Consider the following 20,332-nt stretch of genomic DNA (forward strand, 5'->3'; position numbering starts at 1 on the left):
CTTGCTGGTGCTTGAGGGTAGAATTGAGACATACTGATTTCTGTGATACATTTATGTTTACTTCAGTTGTGCTAGAGCAAACAATCTCAAAAGGGTAATTCTAAAGTACTCTCTACCCCCTCCAGTGTTACAGATTCAGAGACAAGGCCTTAACCCTTTAACGCCGTTACGGTGTTGTATTCCATCCAAATTTTTCTTGGCTTTAGCGCCGATTGACGGAATACAACGTCCTAACGGCTTGGCTTTTCTGGGGGGCGTGCCTAGCATTATATGGGCGCCCCCCTGACGCAATCCCATCATTGAGATCGCAAGATTTCAAATTGTTTACATCTGAAAAGTTGCTCCGATGTAGACACTTTAACCCTGGCAGGAAAGGGTTAAAGGGATATGTTAAGTCAAAGTAAACATAAAAAGAAACCTATTGTGGAAAAAAACAGCAACCAACTTATTTGTTTTGTGGAATAAATAAATAGCACTTAGAATTCATCAGTGTAGCTACAGATAAGCAAGCAAACATTACAGAACTTAAGTTTTATTGCCACATGATTGTTTGCAGCAAATGTCTTCTACAGAACATGGGCAATAAACTGATTGCAGCTAGATTAGATGTATCCTAGCAACACCTCAAAGCAAAAAAATGCTTCTTTGCCTTCCTGTAGAAATCCCTGCCCCCTTGAGGGACGGTGACAGGATGTCATGGACACTTCACAGATTAAGTTTAAAAATAACAAAAAATAAAAGATAGAAACCTTTTAAAATAATGATTAATACTTAATGCACTAATTTCTACTTAGTATAAGTATATATTTATTGTGTTTTTTTAATACAACAATGAAACAGACTATTGTATATCCCTTTAAGATCTTTAAATTGCTATTGAATTTATTTATATTTTATAAATTTGTGAAAAGACTGTTTAACCTTTTAACGCCGTTATGCCGTTCTATTCCGTCATATTTACACTGGGCTTTAAAGCCGTTATGACGGAATAGAACGTCATAACAAGCGGCTGTCCTGAAGCCTTCTGCGCTTCAAGGACTTGATCGCGGTCTGGAGGGCGTTCCTAGGGTTGTAGGGACGCCCCCCAGATGCGATCCAATAATTGAAATCTCGCGATCGTATGCACGATCGCGTAGTTTCAATTTGTCTACATCGGAACAGGTGTTCCGATGTAGACACTTTAACCCTGTCACGAAAGGGTTAAACAAGGACTGTGTATTTAGCAGTGTTAGACTCATGGGCGCCCATTTAAAAAGCTCCGTAGTGAGCTTGTGTGTCCGTCTTCAGACTCGCCAGGAACAGCAGTTATGGAGCAGTGATCACAAAGACCGCTGCTCCATAACCTGTCCGCCTGCTCTGAGCAGGCGTACAGACATCGCTGGAAATCAACCCGATTGAGTACGATCGGGTTGATTGACACCTCCCTGCTGGCGGCACATTGGCCGCAAGTCTGCAGGGGGCGGCTTTGCACCAGCAGCTCTTGTGTCCGCATTCAGCGAGGTCTGGCGGACCTGATCCGCACTGTTGGATCAGGTCCAGCAGACTTTGTTAAATAGAGGCCATGGAATCTAAAACCTGCACTCCATTTCTCATTTGAATTGAAAAGCCTACAATACTCAATTTTCAGAGTTAAAATTTCAGAAAAAGGGGCAAGATAAATAATGAAAGTATATTGCAATGCTATTTTACTATGTATAAATCAAATATTTTATATTACAATATCAGTTTTACCTCCCTTTGTTTTGTTTAACTAATTTGTCTGAAATCTGATAGCATTGCTTGACAAAAGCTACAAAACCTGATAGTTTGAATTTAAAAGGACATGAAACCGAAAATGTTACCTGTCATGATTCAGATAGAGCATATGTTTTTAAACAACTTTCTAATTTACTTCTATTATCATTTTTGCTTAATTCTCTTGGTAATCTTGACTGAAGGAAGAACAATGCACTACTGGGAGCTAAATGAGTAAGCCAATAGCAAGAAGTGTATAAGTGCAGCCACCAATTATCAGTTAGCTCCTAAGCTTACCTAGGTATGCTTTTCAACTAAGGATACCACAAGAACAAAACAAATTAGATCACAAGAAAATTGGAAAATTCTTTGAAATTCTATGCAGTATCTAAATTATGAAGGAAAATGTGTGGGTATCATGTCCCTTTAATAGATTTAGATACTTAAATGGACAAGTTTTATTTATATTTATATATATATATATATATATATATATATATATATATATATATATATATATATATATATATATATATATATATATATATATATATAATGTTTAGTTATATACAATGAAGAAACTTTGCAATATTTTTTACCTGTTTACATGTACAGGACTTGAAAAGTGCCCTACTGACTTCTCAGGGCTAACTCTGCTACACATCTTTCCCTAACTGGCTTTATCAGATAATAGCTGCAAAACTATTTGCTTTAAACTAACATTATGGGGTTGATTTAAAGGCTTTTGCCAGCCTACGACTGCAGGTTCCCACAAAAGAGACAGCTGCATCCCTAACCCCTCGCCGACCGGGGAGATTGACAGTGCGTTATTAGCTGTGTGCGGGCAGGGGGGCGGTGTTGCACAAGAGCGCAAAATTGCGTTCTTGTGCAATGATGAATTACAGAAGTGGAATTCAGCCCACCAGAGGTGAGCTGCGGCGGACAGGGGCACGTATGTATTCCCCTGTCCACCGCAGCTTCATACATCAACCCCTATGACCGTGGCTTGCCTTATTTGGAGGAACCACTCTGCGCTATAACCCACAGACAACAAGGCTAATAGTGGGTGGAGTTTAGCTATTGAACAATAATTGCAGTAAAAAGGATGTTAATTTGTAAAACATTAAGACTTGACTAATATGTTATTCTATAGCAACACAACAGAAATGTATTGTAAGTACAAGATCTTACTGTCCCTTTAAAACAAAAAGTACAAGTTTTACAACATTGTGTCAATTTCAGAAAATGTAGTCACTGCAACAGCAAAAAAATACTAAAAGGATTTATATGAAATTAATCACAATGATAAACCTAACCGGCCACTAATGACTAAATGGAAGCAAATGAATGAACTAATATTTGAGTTATTTGACTGGGGTTTGTGGGAAGGGAAGTAATGCTTTACAGCTTGGTTGTTGTGCTTTTTTGCCTCCTCCTGCAGGCCAGGAGTGATATTCCCAACAGTAATTGAAGATGTGGTGGACCCACCAAACACACCAAGATACAAACAAGGGTAAGACGGGCCCTATGTAATTTCCCTAAACACATACAAAACACTTATATGGACTTAACACTCAAACCGGACTGGGTCAACATCCCATGACCCTGCAAAACTCTTAGCCCTGGGTGCTCACCAGCACTCACAGGCAGCTGCACAGCTTTCAAGGATTCAGGCAGTTAACCCCAAACAAGCCTGGGTGAAAAGCCCATATGGAAAATATCAAAACAAAATTATTAACACAACACATAGAAAGTCTGGCACTCTATTGCAAGTACACAGCTAGATTAAAATAAAAAAAGGAAGTGTCAGTTATAGCATGTGGCCAAATGGTGATAGGCCCAGGACCACGTCAAAGTCTCTTCCTCCCTGGGATTCTAAATTACACCTACACTGTGCTTGCCTTCAACCAAATACACTTAGATACAAGCAAGGGTGACACCTATCACCAGTTGGCCAAATGCTATAACTAATTCTTCAATTTTGCTCTTAATCTATCTAGCAAGAGTGCAAGACATTCTATGGGCTCTATTTATCATTCCAATTCTCCTATATTTTCTCCTAAAAGTTCTCATGAGAAATAATTCTCCTATTTATCATTCAAAAATACTCCTAAAATTGGGCAAGTTCAACTGTAATATTCTCCTACTCTGTTCTAACTCTCATTGGAGAACATGTTCTCCAAAAAAAGGGTTAAATTAGATCTTTTTAGTCGTATTTCATATAGTTCTCCTCATAATTCTCCTAGTTACAAATTTATCATTTATATTCTCCTGTGGAGGACTGAAAGTTCTCCTGCAAGTTCCTACCTTAAAGTTCTCCATAGTTACAGTGGAGAACAGCATTAGAAATCTATTCCCTACCAGTTGTAGAAGCAGTTACACACAAAAAAAGGGCTCTACAAGGTGCAAAAATTATCTATAACAAAGCACAATAATAATGGTTATTGGAGCGCAAAAATAATTTATGATGGAGTAAAAAAAAATATATAATGGCGCACCAAAATAATATATAACAGAGCACAAAAATGATATCTATTGGGGCATAAAAATAAGATATAAAAAGCGTTAAATTGAAGCACTAAAACAATGAAAATGTAGATCTATTTTCTTATATGAAAGTTTGCTGAAGAGGGGCGTTAACAAAGCTACTAGTAAGGCTGTATAAAGATTTCTATTGGTTTATATATGATTGACATGGAGAATAGTTGCTTATTTTTAGTGATAAATAAGGAGAAGATACTAATCCGACTGGAGAAATTTATCATTAGTTCTCCTCAGCTCTCCCATGGAGAAAAAACAACTTTTTTATGATAAATATTGGCGCACATGTGCTCCTCTCCTAAGGAGAGCTGTGGAGAACTGATAGGAGAACAGAAAGGAGAATTCCCCAAATGATTGATAAATGGAGCCCTATGTGTTGTGTTAATAATTTAATTTTGTTTTTCCCTAGGGCTGTGAGTTTTGCAGTGACATATATATATATATATATACACATACACATACATATATACACACATACATCACATACATATATACACACACACATATATATATGCATACACATTTATTATTCTCTTTTTTTTAGGTTATACATAGTAACCATCTCTTTTTTTTCCCCATCATAAGGAAATCTCTCTTCCCTATATTAGTGCGTGTGTATGTGTAAAAAATATTTATAAATTAAAAATAACTATAAAATGTATTTTCATCTGTAATGTTCGTAACGCTTTTTTGTAGTGCACAACTGAAATTTTGGCCTTCTGTGTCTGTTTTCCTGTAACTGATAGCTTTTATCTTTTATTTCCATGCACCATTTCAGCAGCATTTCTTTATCTATAGTTTATTTACGACCTCAAGGGATCTTGCTGTAAACGTAAATGTCCTTAACTATCGATGTACAATCACACAACAAGGTAAAAGCCAGTTATCTATGATATGTCTTACTTTTATAAATCTCCAGAACAACTCAGGAATTTAAATGAATATAGTTCCATATGATTATAGTTTATAAATTGTATGTTTTCCTTAGAGGTGTTGGAATCCTGATGCGCTAGTCACACATGACATTTGTGCGTAAGCTGCTGAAACAGTAATAATATTTGCTAGAAGCATTTTTGCTTATGGAAGTAGATATATATAAAAAAAATTGATTTAAAATTGAAATGCATTCATGCACTTTTCATTTTTGACATTTTTCTCCTTTAAAGCGACATACAACTAAAAAATGAAATGTACACAAGGAATTTCAGTTTTTGAAAAGGATCATTATTCTAAAACACGTAAATTCATTTTCTACAAAACCTAATGACAGTTTCAGTGCTAGCTATTACAGTGCATGGAGCATGCGTGTATATATCCGTCCTGCAACCTTACTTAAACATCATACCTGCTCACAGCTGGCATATATCTATCAGCAATGATGCACGTTACTGCAGACACGTTACTGATGCCAGTATATGGTTCTCTGAGCAAATGCATGAGGCCTGTGCACTTATGCTCCATGCATAGAAAAGCTATCCCGGAAACGGTCATAAATTTTACTAGAAGCATAACTGTTTTGGAATAACAATCGTTTTCATAAGCATTTAAATCTTAGGCTTTACGACCCGTTAGCTAAAGTTTTTTCTGCATGCAAATGGAAAAAAAAAATTTGTTGGGTTTAAATAGCGTTCTTTTACATATATAACTTTTTTTTTGTTTTAGATTAATGTGTCTTTAACAATGAAGTTGGAGTTAGTTATAGGGACCAAATTCTTATGCCCCTCCCCCACCCAATAACTTGAAGCTATTATCCCAAACCGTAAGAACTAACTGACATCAGCTCATAACCTAACACACACAAGCTGTGCTTCACTCCTGTAAAAACAAATCTTCCTACCAAGACACCAACAGTTTTCAATCCACTGGAATCAAGCACTTCTGGTTAAGACTCACATGTGTCACACGTGTATAACTCAAATATACTGTAATTTATATAGGTCCCTCGTGAACGGCTGCACCCGCTATTTATAAAAAGAACACGTACATAAATACAGAAATATACACACACATAAATACATAACTATACATATACCCACACACATTAAAGGCATTAATAACAATGGGGGGGGGGACTGAGAAACAATGAGAGCTAGTAATGTTAAGAGTGCCTAAAGGAAGGAGGAAAGAGCAACCTTTACATAAGAAACTTGTGTGTATGTATCTATGTATGTATATATATGTATGTATATATATATGTATGTATCTATCTATCTGTGTATGTATCTATGTATGTATGTATATGTATCTATGTATGTATATATATGTATGTATCTATCTATGTATGTATGTATATGTATCTATGTATGTATATATATGTATGTATGTATCTATCTATGTATGCATGTATGTATGTATGTATACATATCTGTATGTATCTATGTATGTATGTATGTATGTATGTATCTATGTATGTATCTATGTATGTATGTGTATATATATATGTGTATGTATGTATGTATCTATGTATGTATCTATGTATGTACTAGTACTAAAGCCCGTGTACACGGGCCATTTTTTGCAGTACAGCGGTTCCACCCCTTGCACTCTCCCCCCTCTCTTTTGCTCTCTCTTCCCCCCTCTCTTTTGCTTTCTCTCTCCCCTCTTTTGCTCTCTCTCTCCCCTCTTTGGCTCTCTCCCTCCTCTCTTTTGCTCTCTCTCCCCCCTCTTTTGTTCTCTCTCCCCCCTCTTTTGTTCTCCCCCCCCCCTCTTTGGCTCTCCTCCCCCCTCTTTGGCTCTCCCCCCCTCCTTTGGCTCTCTCTCCCCCCCCCTCTTTGGCTCTCTCCCCCCCCCCCCTCTTTGGCTCTCTCCCCCCCCCCCCTCTTTGGCTCTCTCCCCTCTTTTGCTCTCTCTCCTCTTTGGCTCTCTCTCTCCCCCCCCCCTTTGGCTCCCCCCCCTTTGGCTCTCCCCCCTTTGGCTCTCTCCCCCCCCTCTTTGGCTCTCTCCCCCCCCTCTTTGGCTCTCCCCCCCCCTCTTTGGCTCTGCCCCCCCCTCTTTTGCTCTCCTCTTTGGCTCTCTTTCCTCTTTGGCTCTCTTTCCTCTTTGGTTCTCTCTCTCCCCCCCCTTTGGCTCTCCCCCCCCTTTATCTCTCCCCCCCCTTTGGCTCTCTCCCCCCCCGCTCTTTGGCTCTCCCCTCCTCTTTGGCTCAACCCTCCTCTTTGGCTCTCTCTCCCCCCCTCTTTGGCTCTCTCTCCCCCCTCTTTGGCTCTCCCCCCCCTTCTCTTTGGCTCTCCCCCCCTTCTCTTTGGCTCTCCCCCCCCCCTTCTCTTTGGCTCTCCCCCCCCCCTTCTCTTTGGCTCTCCCCCCCCCTTCTCTTTGGCTCTCCCCCCCCTTCTCTTTGGCTCTCCCCCCCCTTCTCTTTGGCTCTCCCCCCCTTTCTCTTTGGCTCTCCCCCCCCCTTCTCTTTGGCTCTCCCACCCCTTCTCTTTGGCTCTCCCCCCCTTCTCTTTGGCTCTCCCCCCCTTCTCTTTGGCTCTCGCCCCCCCCCTTCTCTTTGGCTCTCGCCCCCCTTCTCTTTGGCTCCCCCCCCCCTTCTCTTTGGCTCTCCCCCCCCCTTCTCTTTGGCTCTCCCCCCCCCCTTCTCTTTGGCTCCCCCCCCCCTTCTCTTTGGCTCCCCCCCTTCTCTTTGGTTCTCCCCCCCTTTTCTTTGGCTCTCCCCCCCTTCTCTTTGGCTCTCTCCCCCCCCTTCTCTTTGGCTCCCCCCCTTCTCTTTGGCTCCCCCCCCCCTTCTCTTTGGCTCTCCCCCCCTTCTCTTTGGCTCTCCCCCCCCTTTCTCTTTGGCTCTCCCCCCCTTCTCTTTGGCTCTCCCCCCCCTTCTCTTTGGCTCTCCCCCCCCTTCTCTTTGGCTCTCCCCCCCCCCTTCTCTTTGGCTCTCCCCCCCCCCTTCTCTTTGGCTCTCCCCCCTTCTCTTTGGCTCTCCCCCCCTTCTCTTGTGCTCCCCCCCCTTTGGCTCTCTCCCCCCCTCTTTGGCCCTTCTCTCCCCCCCCCTCTCCTGCTCCCTGACTGGCTCCGTCTTCACATTGCGGGACCCCGTCCGGCCACGCCCCATCGCGGCGACACCCGTCCGGCCACGCCCCTCGCGATGCCCGGCCACGCCCCCATCGCAACGCTCCCGTCGGCCACAAACAGCTGTGAGGTCTGGGGAGCGCGTGGCCGCTTCTCACACAGCAGACCTCACAGCTGCTGAGTAGCTTACCTCGCGCTCCCCAGACCTCACAGCTGTTTGTGTACCTCGCGCTCCCTATCTCAAGGCCAAGTGTGTTTGTCTCTACTGCGCATGACAGCTTCGGACAAACACACTTGGCCTTTTATAATATAGGATGTATGTATGTATGTACAGTATGTATGTACAGTATGTATAACGCCAGGATTTTCAGTGTTACCTTTTAATGTAACGTTTCGTCAGACAAACAAAATAATAATAATAATTATGGTTATTTTGTTACATTAGAAGGTAACACTGAAAATCCTGGCGAGTGCATCCTTTTCTTTGCTTGATTCTATCTACACCGTTGAAGCACCCTGGGTAGCTGTTTACTTTTAACCGTGAGTGCTGACCTACTGGATATTTTATATATATATATATATATCTCACACAAGTATGTGGACATCTCTAATAATTATTGAGTTTACATGTTTCAGCCACACCCATTGCTAACAGGTGCATAGAATCCAGCACATAGCAATGAAATCTCCGTAGACGAGCATTGGCAGTACAGTGGGTGATACTGGAGAGCTCAGTGACTTTAAACATGGCACAGTCATAAGATGTCACCTTTGTCACAAGTCAGTTTGTGTAAGTTTTTGTCAGGGTCAATTGTAAGTGCTTTTTTGTAAATTAGTAGAAGCGTCTAGGAGCAACAAAAGCAAATCCACAAAATTGGTAGATCACTCAAACTCAAAGAGTGGGGTCGATGAGTGTTGAAGTGTGTAAAAATCTCCAATCATCTGTTGCATCACTCACGTCAGAGTTCCAAACTACCTAAGGATGCAACATCAGAACTGTGTCGGGAGCTTCATGAAATAAGTTTCCATAGCTGAGCAGCTGTACACAAGCCTCGCATTAACATGCGCAAAGACAAGCATCGTTTGGAGTAGCATAAACTTGCAGGGGTCGACACATCTGTTTAAAATTTAGGAGCCAGTAAGAATATGTAGGAGCCAAACTGTTTTTTTTAGGAGGCATCCATGGTGTATTTGTATATAGAGCATAATTCCAAACGTTACGAGTCAGAAGTAAAATTCTAGGAGCCTGTGGCTCCCTAACTCCTGGGTTTGTTGAGCTGTAAAGCATGCCACCACTGGACTCTGTAGCAGTGAAAAAGTGTTCTCTGGAGTGATGAATTAGGCTTCACTATCTGGTAGTCTGAAGGAAGAATCTGGGAAAATGCCAGGAGAACACTACCTACTTGAATTCATAGTGTCTACTATAAAAGTTTGGTAGTGGAGGGATAATTGTCTGGGGCTGCTTTTGAGGGTTTGGTGAAGGCCCTTTAGTCCCAGTGAAGGGTAATCTTAATGTTACAGGATGCAAAGACAATTTAGACAGCTGGGTGCTTCCAATTTTGTGACACCAGTTTGGGGAAGACACTTTCCTATTTCATTCATGACTGTGCAAGGTCTATAAAGACATGGTTTGATGAGTTTGGTGTGGAATCTGTGGATGAATTCAAAAGCCCTGACTTTAACTCCACAGGACACCTTTGGGATAAATTGTAATGCCGGTTGGGAACAAGATCTTGCAACTCCTTTTTTTGGCTGAATGGGCACAAATTCCCACAGACACACTCCAAAATCTTATGGAAGCCTTCCCAGAAGAGTGTTGGATGTTACAGCCGTGAAGGGGGGGGGGGGGGGGGGTTTGACGCCATATTAATGCCCATGGTTTTGGAATGAGATGTGCAACAAGCTCATATAGGCATGATGGTCAGGTGTCCACATACTTTTGTCCATATGGTGTACATATATACATATACACACACATATATATATATATATATATATATATATATATATATATATATATATATATATATATATATATATATATATATATATATATATGTATGTATGTATGTGTGTGTGTGTGTGTGTGTGGTGTTTTTTTATTGCTGTATTTTTTCTTTACATATAAAACTTTAAAATCTACGAAAAGTGAGAAATATCACACATTTTTACCAGTTGTTATATAATCTCTAATTTACCGGAAAAATCATATGTCCATTCTAAAAGTCTTTCTTTGCTCAAAATATAAAATATAAGTTAAACATAAAATAAGCACATTTTTTTACTTTCTATTCGAACTTTTTTTTTGGGTGACTCTTTTCCTAATCAGATTAAAGTTTTTTTTTAGATTTAAACAAAGGAATTATTTGTAGACCGTGAAATCACCTAATTAAATAAGATAATATATAGCTTGCTGCAACAGGTTCTTTAATAGCTCTGGTTTTAGAAAGCTTTTTACACATACATTTAATTAAAGTGTGCTGTACTTCCTTTAAACATATATAAACACATTTTTACCCTGTATTGCAGTATATAGTATATAACAGAGAAATAACAGGTCTTTAAATCTTTTGTCCATTTTCCCAGCAACGACAGAACAGAATATTTGCAGCATAGTTCACATTTCATGGCTGTTTGGTATTCATTACCCTCCATGCTGTGGGTACAAGTGTCTGTGTATTTAAGCAAAAGATGTTCACTAAGCTGAGTGAAAAGCAGCTCCCAGAATGCTCAGTGAGTAATAATACAAACAAAAGTGTTAAAGGGACACCAAGGTCAAGTTTGTTGTTTTGTTTTTTGGTATAAAAATCTATATATGCTTCTGAGGCATGTCATTGTCCACCAATAAAACAAAGAAGCAGAGAGTTGCGCTTATCATTCATTAAGCTTAAAATGGACAGGAAACACAAAAATATCCCTTCATGATTTGGATGGAGCATATCTTTTTATATAACTTTCTAATTTTCATTCTATTTTATTTGCTAAGTTCTCTTGGTAGCCTTTGATGAAAAGCATACCTATGTAGGTTCAGAAGATGGGAGCTAGCTGCTGATTGGAGGATGCACATATATGCCTCGTGTCATTGTCTTACTAATGTCTCCAGCTACCTCCCAGTAGTGCATTGCTGCTCCTTTAATAAAGGATACCAAGTGAATGATGCAAAATTTACAATTGAACAAAGTTCTACCTGAATCATGAAAGAAAAATATTGGGTTAAGGTCCAGTTGTACACAGACTTTGTTAGGTTCAAAATCAAAATAAACACCTTTAATGAAACCTTTTTCATAAAAAGTAAAAAAACGTGTTTAAATTGTGCCATTTCATATGCATTTTTAGAGCTTAACATTAAACATTAACTAAATGAAGCAATCAAATTGACTCCTTAAAAACAAGAGGAAAAAGCCACTTGACCCCCTCTCGGAAAAAAATTATATCAGTCCAAAGTTATCAAGTGACGTATTTGTGTTCTATTCTCCAAATCACACTATAGATAAGAATGCTAACACTTTGAAATGAAGGCAATTGAATTGCATAATGTTCCTCCTGTATTATGACAAAATCTTAAAATTAGCAGCAAGTTTACATTTTATCAGTTATTGTGTTAGGTGATGTCCATAAAGGCTGAGTGTCTGAAGTGATCCTTTTAATTTATAAGTAACCGATGCACACTTCATAACTGCTATTCCATTGTAAAACAAAGTAGGTTGGCAAAATCAGTCCAGCTTATAATTAGTTAGATAATAATCTCGACAAACATGTAAAAAAGAAACCTGTATTAATATGCTCCTTTATATGTAATCACATATGCACTTTAATGCACAATACAAAATACGTTTTTTTTTTCCAGTCGTCAGGTATATCTGGTATTACACCTGAGGCAGGAGAATACTGTTACTTTCATTAGATTGTTACTATTTACAAAATACTTTATTTTTGTATAATATATACATTACATATATACGACAGACTGATAGACAGATAGATATAGACAAGATAGACTGATAGACAGATATGCAAATATTTATATAGACTTCTCTCATAGAACAAAGAAATAGAGTGCATCACAACATTGGTTTAGAATGTCAAATCTAGTAGACATGTTTTAGCATTCTGAGATAGCACCGGACTACACTGATTTCTTCTTGCACAGAACTTTAAAGCTAGAATTAGTGACGTTTGAACCTCACACTAAAGGGGACACCATTTGCAAGATAAATTCTAATTTCTAAATAGCTTATTCGTTTTATATTGTGCTTGTTACTAATGTGCTGCATTTGTGAATGGTGACGTATATGCAAACGACATATTGTTATATGTTAAAGGGACAGGAAACCCCACAAATGTCATTTATGATTTTGATAGAACATACAATTTTAAACAACTTTCAAATTTAATTTGATCAAATATGCTTCGTTCTCTTGTTATCCTTTGATGAAAGAACAACATTGCACTACTGGAAACTAGCTGAACACATCTAGTTAGCTAATCACAAGAGAGAAATGTATACAGGCAGCTAGCTCCCATTACTGTAAGATATGTGCATATTATTTTTCAACAAGGGATACCCAGAGAACAAAAGACATTTGAGAAGTGATTTTAAAAGTTTCTTAAAATGACATGCTCTGATTCTTGCAAGTTAAATTTTGACTTTCCTATCCCTTTAAATATTATCCTATCAAATATATGTACAAGGTAGAAAAAAGCAACCTGTGAACTCCTCAACAATAATAAAGTTAAAATTTAAAAGGATGCCACGCACGTACTGAACAGAAAAAGTTTTACTCACCTCTGCAGACGTAAAGAAGAGGATGATGAGAGTTATACACGCCTTCCCCGTCACAAACAGCAGAATAAGCATGAGAGGGTAATGCTGGCTGATACACTGGTACTTTTCATAGAGAGATTCAGTAACCTTCCAGTCTTCCAGGTCATTAATAAAATACTTCCCTTTGGATGGCATTGTAATCCAGTGGACTGGTCCCTTTTCACGTTTTCAACACACACACAGTACAGATCGTAGCTTGTCTCCAAGTCCAGAATTGTTATGGCCTGTCTGTCTTATTCACATTGTAAGACTGCATCCGCCGTGAGAAGTCTACAGCTGGAGTAAGGTAGGAGATCAGGTCCCTCCTCCACCCCAAAAAAAAAAAAACAACTCACCATGTGAAGCTTATCATAGACTGAAAGCAAGCATTGCTGTACGGAGGAGATATGTTGTCAACCTGGTGTAGTGCTGCAGCAATGTGTCATAACGTATCCCAACACATTATCCAGCTTTGTGCTGTGAATAGAAAAGAAGTGGCTCTTTTAGGATCAATTGTTTTGCAACCCCCACCCCCCTGACTCTTAGAATACAAATAGCAGACACAGGACACAATGTGATAGGCTAATACTTTTTAGATCATTTTAATACTTTATCGGGTCTCAGTTTTAAAGTTATAACTTTAAATTCAACTCTGATACTGGATAAAATGTTATAGCATTGATCTTTTCAGACAAAATAAATATATATATATAAATAAATAGTTGACCTTTGTTAGGGGAGGGCATGAATAATAATAGTAATGAGTCTGTAGCAGAAAGGAGGGCCTGTGGCTGAAAGCCCATGATCTAATCACACAACATAATAAGGGGAGGGAGAGAGGGTGTAAGACCAGAGGTATAGTGAGTAGTAACCAAGTGTGATGCTTTTGAGAAACAGGCTATGAGAGATAGGGGGAGTAGACTGCGGCTGTCACTGACTCTGCTTAGGACTTCTATGTAATCTATAGTGAGAGAACTGCAAAGCTATGGAGTCAGAGAGGCATTGGTGATATAGAGGGGACAAATCTTAGCAAAATATAATGAGAGAGCTGCAGATGTGCCCTTTATAAGTAGGGAGACAATACCACTATATGGAGCTGTGCTTGACATACACTGTCGCTAAAGAAAAGTGCACAAAGCATTACACACTTTGTGTTGAATAGGTTATCCAATATAGGGACTGGTGACAGGGATCAAACTCTATAGGCTACACGAATTTCAAGGATTGTGATGGTACTATTCCAGAGAAAAAGTCTACCTATTACATTCAATCTTATAGAAAAAAAAATGTATTATAAATTAGGAATGCACCAAAAGCCAATCTCCGACAGAATTATTAAGCAGTGATTCTACGTGAAGCCTTTGGCAGGGAACAGGCTAATGCCTCTATGTACACTGTATAGTGAGTTTATATGCTTCCCTCTCTGGCAACTGATTAGTTAACTCCTCTCCAGAAGAATGTGGCCGGTATTCCAGTAAGAGTGACTTGCAGTGGAAATCTCATTAATCCTATCCTATTTCCCCTCAAACTGCCAGATTAGGAGTTCAAAGGTGTGAGCAAAGATGAAGTTTTGTGCCACATTGGAGCAGAGAGATTTCCCATGGTCAAAAGTGGAGTGTGGCCCTAGTATATTCACCTATATTAAAGAGACAGTGTACCCTAAATTTTTCTCTCCTTTAATTAGTTTCCAGTGAACCCTATTACCTGCTGGACTGTACAACACCAATACCGAAAAAGTTGGAACAGTATGGAAAATGCAAAAAACAAACAAAAAGTCATTTGAAAATACAATTCACACTGTAAGATATTGAAAATACATTATTTGACGTTTTACTTTGTGAATGTAATGTATTTTTTAAAATATACACTCATTTCAATCGGATGACTGCAACAAAGTTGGGACAGGGGCAATTTAGGACAAATAGCGAGGTGACGAGTTGAAATAAGAAGGTGATGTGAAACAGGTGAGACAATTGTGTAATCATAGTCTATAGGGAGCATCCAAAAAAGGCCTAATCCTTCAAGAGCGAGGATGGATCGAGGCTCGCCAATCTGCCAACGGATGTGTCAGTGAATAATCCAACACTTTGAGAACAACATTCCCCAAAGAAAATTCGGTAGAATTTTGGACATTTCAGATTCTACAGTGCACAAAATAATTAAAAAATTCAAGAAATCCGGTCAAATCTTGGTGCGTAAAGAGCAAAACCAAAAACATCTTCTGAATGGGTGTGATCTCGGATCCCTCAGAAGTCACTGTCTCAAAAACCATCACGAGTCTGTAATGGATATCCTAACATGGGCTTGGGAATACTTTGATAAACCTTTGTTAGTCAACACCATTTGCCGCTGTATCCACAAATGCAAGTTAAAGGGATACTAAACCCAGATTTTTTCTTTGATGATTCATATAGAGCATGCAACTTTCTAATTTACTTTTATTATCAAATGTTCTTTGTTCTCTTGCTATCTTTATATGAAAAGCAGTAATGTAAAGCTTAGGAGCTGGCCCATTTTTGGTTCAGTACCTGGGTTGCGCTTGCTGATTGGTGACTAAATTTAGCCACCAATCAGCAAGCACTATCCAGGGTGCTGAACCTAAAATGGGCCGGTCTCCTATGCTTTACATTTCTATTTTTCAAATAAAGATAGCAAGAGAAAGAAGAAAAAAATGTATACTAGGAGTAAATTAGAAAGTTGCTAAAAAATTGCATGTTCTATCTGAATTGTGAAAGAACAAATTTGGGTTTAGTGTCCCTTTTAGGTTTTACTATGCAAAGCAGAAGCCATACATCAACACTGCCGATTTCTCTGGGCTCGGTCTCATCTGAGATGGACAGTAGCACAGTGAAGAGTCAACATTTAAAACAGTTTTTGGAAAAAACAGCCGTTGTGTTCTCCAGGCCAAAGAGGAAAAAGACCATCCAAGCTGTTATCAGGCGTCAGGTCCAAAAGCCAGCATCTGTCATGGTACGGGGCGGTGTCAGTTCCCATGGCATAGGTAACTTGCACATCTGTGAGGGCACCATTAATGCAGAAAGATATCTATACATTTTGGAGCAACAAATGCAGCCATCCAGACGTTGTCGTTTCCAGCAGGACAACGCCAAACCACATTCTGCCCGGATTACAAGCACATGGTTGCGTAAGCAGAGAGTGCAGGTGCTAGCCTGGCCAGCCTGCAGTCCTGACCTGTCTCCGATTGACAATGTGTGGTGCATTATGAAGTGCAGAATAAGGCAATGAAGGCCCCGTACAGTTGTGCAGCTGAAGACATGCATAATGGAGGAATGGGGGGAAACATTTGCTTGCTAAACTTAACCAACTGGCTTTCTTTAGTGCCCAAATGCTTAAACTGACAGTGTAGTCAAAATTAAACTTTTAAGAATCAAGTAGGGCATATCATTTTAATTTACTTTTATCATTAAATTTGCTTTGTTCTCTTGGTATTCTTTTTTGAAAACTAAACCTAGCTCATATGCTAATTTTTAAGCCTTTGAAGGTCGCCCCTTATCTGGCTGAAATTTACCATTTTTTTTTTAACAGCTAGAGGGTGTTAGTTCATGTCTGCAGAGGAATAGATACAAGGTAATCACAGAGGTAAAAAAAAAAAAAAAAAAGTATATTAATATAACAGTGTTGATTATGCAAAACTGGGGAATGGGTAATAAAGGGATTATCTTTTTAAACAATAAAAATTCTGTAGTAGACTGTGCCTTTAATAAGTATTATTAAATGAAAAACATAATTTATGCTTACCTGATAAATTCCTTTCTTCTGTAGTGTGATCAGTCCACGGGTCATCATTACTTCTGGGATATTAACTCCTCCCCAACAGGAAGTGCAAGAGGATTCACCCAGCAGAGCTGCATATAGCTCCTCCCCTCTACGTCACTCCCAGTCATTCGACCAAGGACCAACGAGAAAGGAAAAGCCAAGGGTGAAGTGGTGACTGGAGTATAAATTAAAAAATATTTACCTGCCTTAAAACAGGGCGGGCCGTGGACTGATCACACTACAGAAGAAAGGAATTTATCAGGTAAGCATAAATTATGTTTTCTTCTGTTAAGTGTGATCAGTCCACGGGTCATCATTACTTCTGGGATACCAATACCAAAGCAAAAGTACACGGATGACGGGAGGGATAGGCAGGCTCTTTATACAGAAGGAACCACTGCCTGAAGAACCTTTCTCCCAAAAATAGCCTCCGATGAAGCAAAAGTGTCAAATTTGTAAAATTTGGAAAAAGTATGAAGCGAAGACCAAGTTGCAGCCTTGCAAATCTGTTCAACAGAGGCCTCATTCTTAAAGGCCCAAGTAGAAGCCACAGCTCTAGTGGAATGAGCTGTAATCCTTTCAGGAGGCTGCTGTCCAGCAGTCTCATAAGCTAAACGAATTATGCTACGAAGCCAAAAAGAAAGAGAGGTAGCAGAAGCTTTTTGACCTCTCCTCTGCCCAGAGTAAACGACAAACAGAGAAGACGTTTGTCGAAATTCCTTAGTTGCCTGTAAGTAAAATTTTAGAGCACGGACTACATCCAGGTTGTGCAGTAGACGTTCCTTCTTCGAAGAAGGATTTGGGCATAAAGAAGGAACAACAATCTCTTGATTGATATTCCTGTTAGTAACTACCTTAGGTAAGAACCCAGGTTTAGTACGCAGAACTACCTTATCCGAATGAAAAATCGAATAAGGAGAATCACAATGTAAGGCTGATAACTCAGAGACTCTTCGAGCCGAGGAAATAGCCATTAAAAATAGAACTTTCCAAGATAACAACTTTATATCAATGGAATGAAGGGGTTCAAACGGAACGCCCTGTAAAACATTAAGAACAAGGTTTAAACTCCATGGTGGAGCAACCGTTTTAAACACAGGCTTAATCCTGGCCAAAGCCTGACAAAAAGCCTGGACGTCAGGAACTTCTGACAGACGTTTGTGTAACAGAATGGACAGAGCTGAGATCTGTCCCTTTAATGAACTAGCGGATAAACCCTTTTCTAAACCTTCTTGTAGAAAAGACAATATCCTAGGAATCCTAACCTTACTCCAAGAGTAACCCTTGGATTCACACCAATATAGGTATTTACGCCATATCTTATGGTAAATCTTTCTGGTAACAGGTTTCCTAGCCTGTATTAAGGTATCAATAACTGACTCAGAAAACCCACGTCTTGATAAAATCAAGCGTTCAATTTCCAAGCAGTCAGCTTCAGAGAAGTTAGACTTTGATGTTTGAAGGGACCCTGAATCAGAAGGTCCTGTTTCAGAGGTAGAGACCAAGGTGGACAGGATGACATGTCCACCAGATCTGCATACCAAGTCCTGCGTGGCCACGCAGGTGCTATTAGAATCACTGATGCTCTCTCTTGTTTGATTCTGGCAATCAATCGAGGAAGCATCGGGAAGGGTGGAAACACGTAAGCCATCCTGAAGTCCCAAGGTGCTGTCAGAGCATCTATCAGGACTGCTTCTGGATCCCTGGATCTGGACCCGTAACGAGGAAGCTTGGCGTTCTGTCGAGACGCCATGAGATCTATCTCTGGTTTGCCCCAACGTCGAAGTATTTGGGCAAAGACCTCCGGATGAAGTTCCCACTCCCCCGGATGCAAAGTCTGACGACTTAAGAAATCCGCCTCCCAGTTCTCCACTCCCGGGATGTGGATTGCTGACAGGTGGCAAGAGTGAGACTCTGCCCAGCGAATTATCTTTGATACTTCCATCATAGCTAGGGAGCTTCGTGTCCCTCCCTGATGGTTGATGTAAGCTACAGTCGTGATGTTGTCCGACTGAAACCTGATGAAACCCCGCGTTGTCAACTGGGGCCAAGCCAGGAGGGCATTGAGAACTGCTCTCAATTCCAGAATGTTTATTGGCAGGAGACTCTCCTCCTGACTCCATTGTCCCTGAGCCTTCAGAGAATTCCAGACGGCACCCCAACCTAGCAGGCTGGCGTCTGTTGTTACAATTGTCCAGTCTGGTCTGCTGAATGGCATCCCCCTGGACAGATGTGGCCGAGAAAGCCACCAAAGAAGAGAATTTCTGGTCTCTTGATCCAGATTCAGAGAAGGGGATAAGTCTGAGTAATCCCCATTCCACTGACTTAGCATGCACAGTTGCAGTGGTCTGAGGTGTAGGCGTGCAAAGGATACTATGTCCATTGCCGCTACCATTAAGCCGATTACCTCCATGCATTGAGCCACTGACGGGTGTTGAATGGAATGAAGGGTGCGGCAAGCACTTTGAAGTCTTGTTAACCTGTCCTCTGTCAGGTAAATCTTCATTTTTACAGAATCTATAAGAGTCCCCAGGAAGGGAACTCTTGTGAGTGGAACGAGTGAACTTTTCTTTTCGTTCACCTTCCATCCATGTGACCTTAGAAATGCCAGTACTAACTTTGTATGAGACTTGGCAGTTTGAAAGCTTGAAGCTTGAATTAGAATGTCGTCTAGGTATGGAGCTACCGAGATTCCCCGTGGTCTTAGTACCGCCAGAAGAGCACCCAGAACCTTTGTGAAGATTCTTGGAGCTGTAGCCAATCCGAATGGAAGAGCCACAAACTGGTAATGCCTGTCTAGGAAGGCAAACCTTAGGTACCGGTAATGATCTTTGTGAATCGGTATGTGAAGGTAAGCATCTTTTAAATCTACAGTGGTCATGTACTGACCCTCTTGGATCATAGGTAAAATTGTCCGAATAGTCTCCATCTTGAACGATGGAACTCTTAGGAACTTGTTTAGGATCTTTAAGTCCAGGATTGGTCTGAAAGTTCCCTCTTTTTTGGGAACCACAAACAGATTTGAGTAAAACCCCTGTCCCTGTTCCGATCGTGGAACTGGGTGGATTACTCCCATTAACAAGAGCTCTTGTACGCAGCGTAGAAACGCCTCTTTCTTTGTCTGGATTGTTGACAACCTTGACAGATGAAATCTCTCTCTTGGAGGAGAGTATTTGAAGTCCAGAAGGTATCCCTGAGATATTATTTCTAGCGCCCAGGGATCCTGGACATCTCTTGCCCAAGCCTGGGCGAAGAGAGAAAGCCTGCCCCCCACTAGATCCGATCCCGGATCGGGGGCCCTCAATTCATGCCGTTTTAGGGGCAGCAGTAGGTTTCCTGGTCTGCTTGCCCTTGTTCCAGGACTGGTTAGGTTTCCAGCCTTGTCTGTAGCGAGCAACAGCTCCTTCCTGTTTTGGTGCAGAGGAAGTTGATGCTGCTCCTGCTTTGAAATTACGAAAGGAACGAAAATTAGAC

At 40.3% G+C, this 20,332-nt stretch overlaps 1 protein-coding gene across 3 annotated transcripts in view; it reads right to left on the reverse strand.

Annotated features, from left to right (window-relative positions):
• ADCY7 (adenylate cyclase 7) overlaps positions 1–20,332 on the reverse strand; it is a 722,067-nt gene that overhangs the window by 453,011 nt on the left and 248,724 nt on the right. For all 3 annotated transcript variants that reach the window (XM_053699557.1, XM_053699558.1, XM_053699559.1), the window contains one exon: positions 13,064–13,558. In XM_053699557.1, coding sequence (XP_053555532.1) covers positions 13,064–13,237 — 174 coding nt within the window. In that variant the 5' untranslated portion in view covers positions 13,238–13,558. The remainder of the gene's footprint in view (positions 1–13,063; positions 13,559–20,332) is intronic.

The sequence above is a fragment of the Bombina bombina genome, chromosome 1 (assembly GCF_027579735.1).
Source record: "Bombina bombina isolate aBomBom1 chromosome 1, aBomBom1.pri, whole genome shotgun sequence".
Lineage (NCBI taxonomy): Eukaryota > Metazoa > Chordata > Amphibia > Anura > Bombinatoridae > Bombina > Bombina bombina.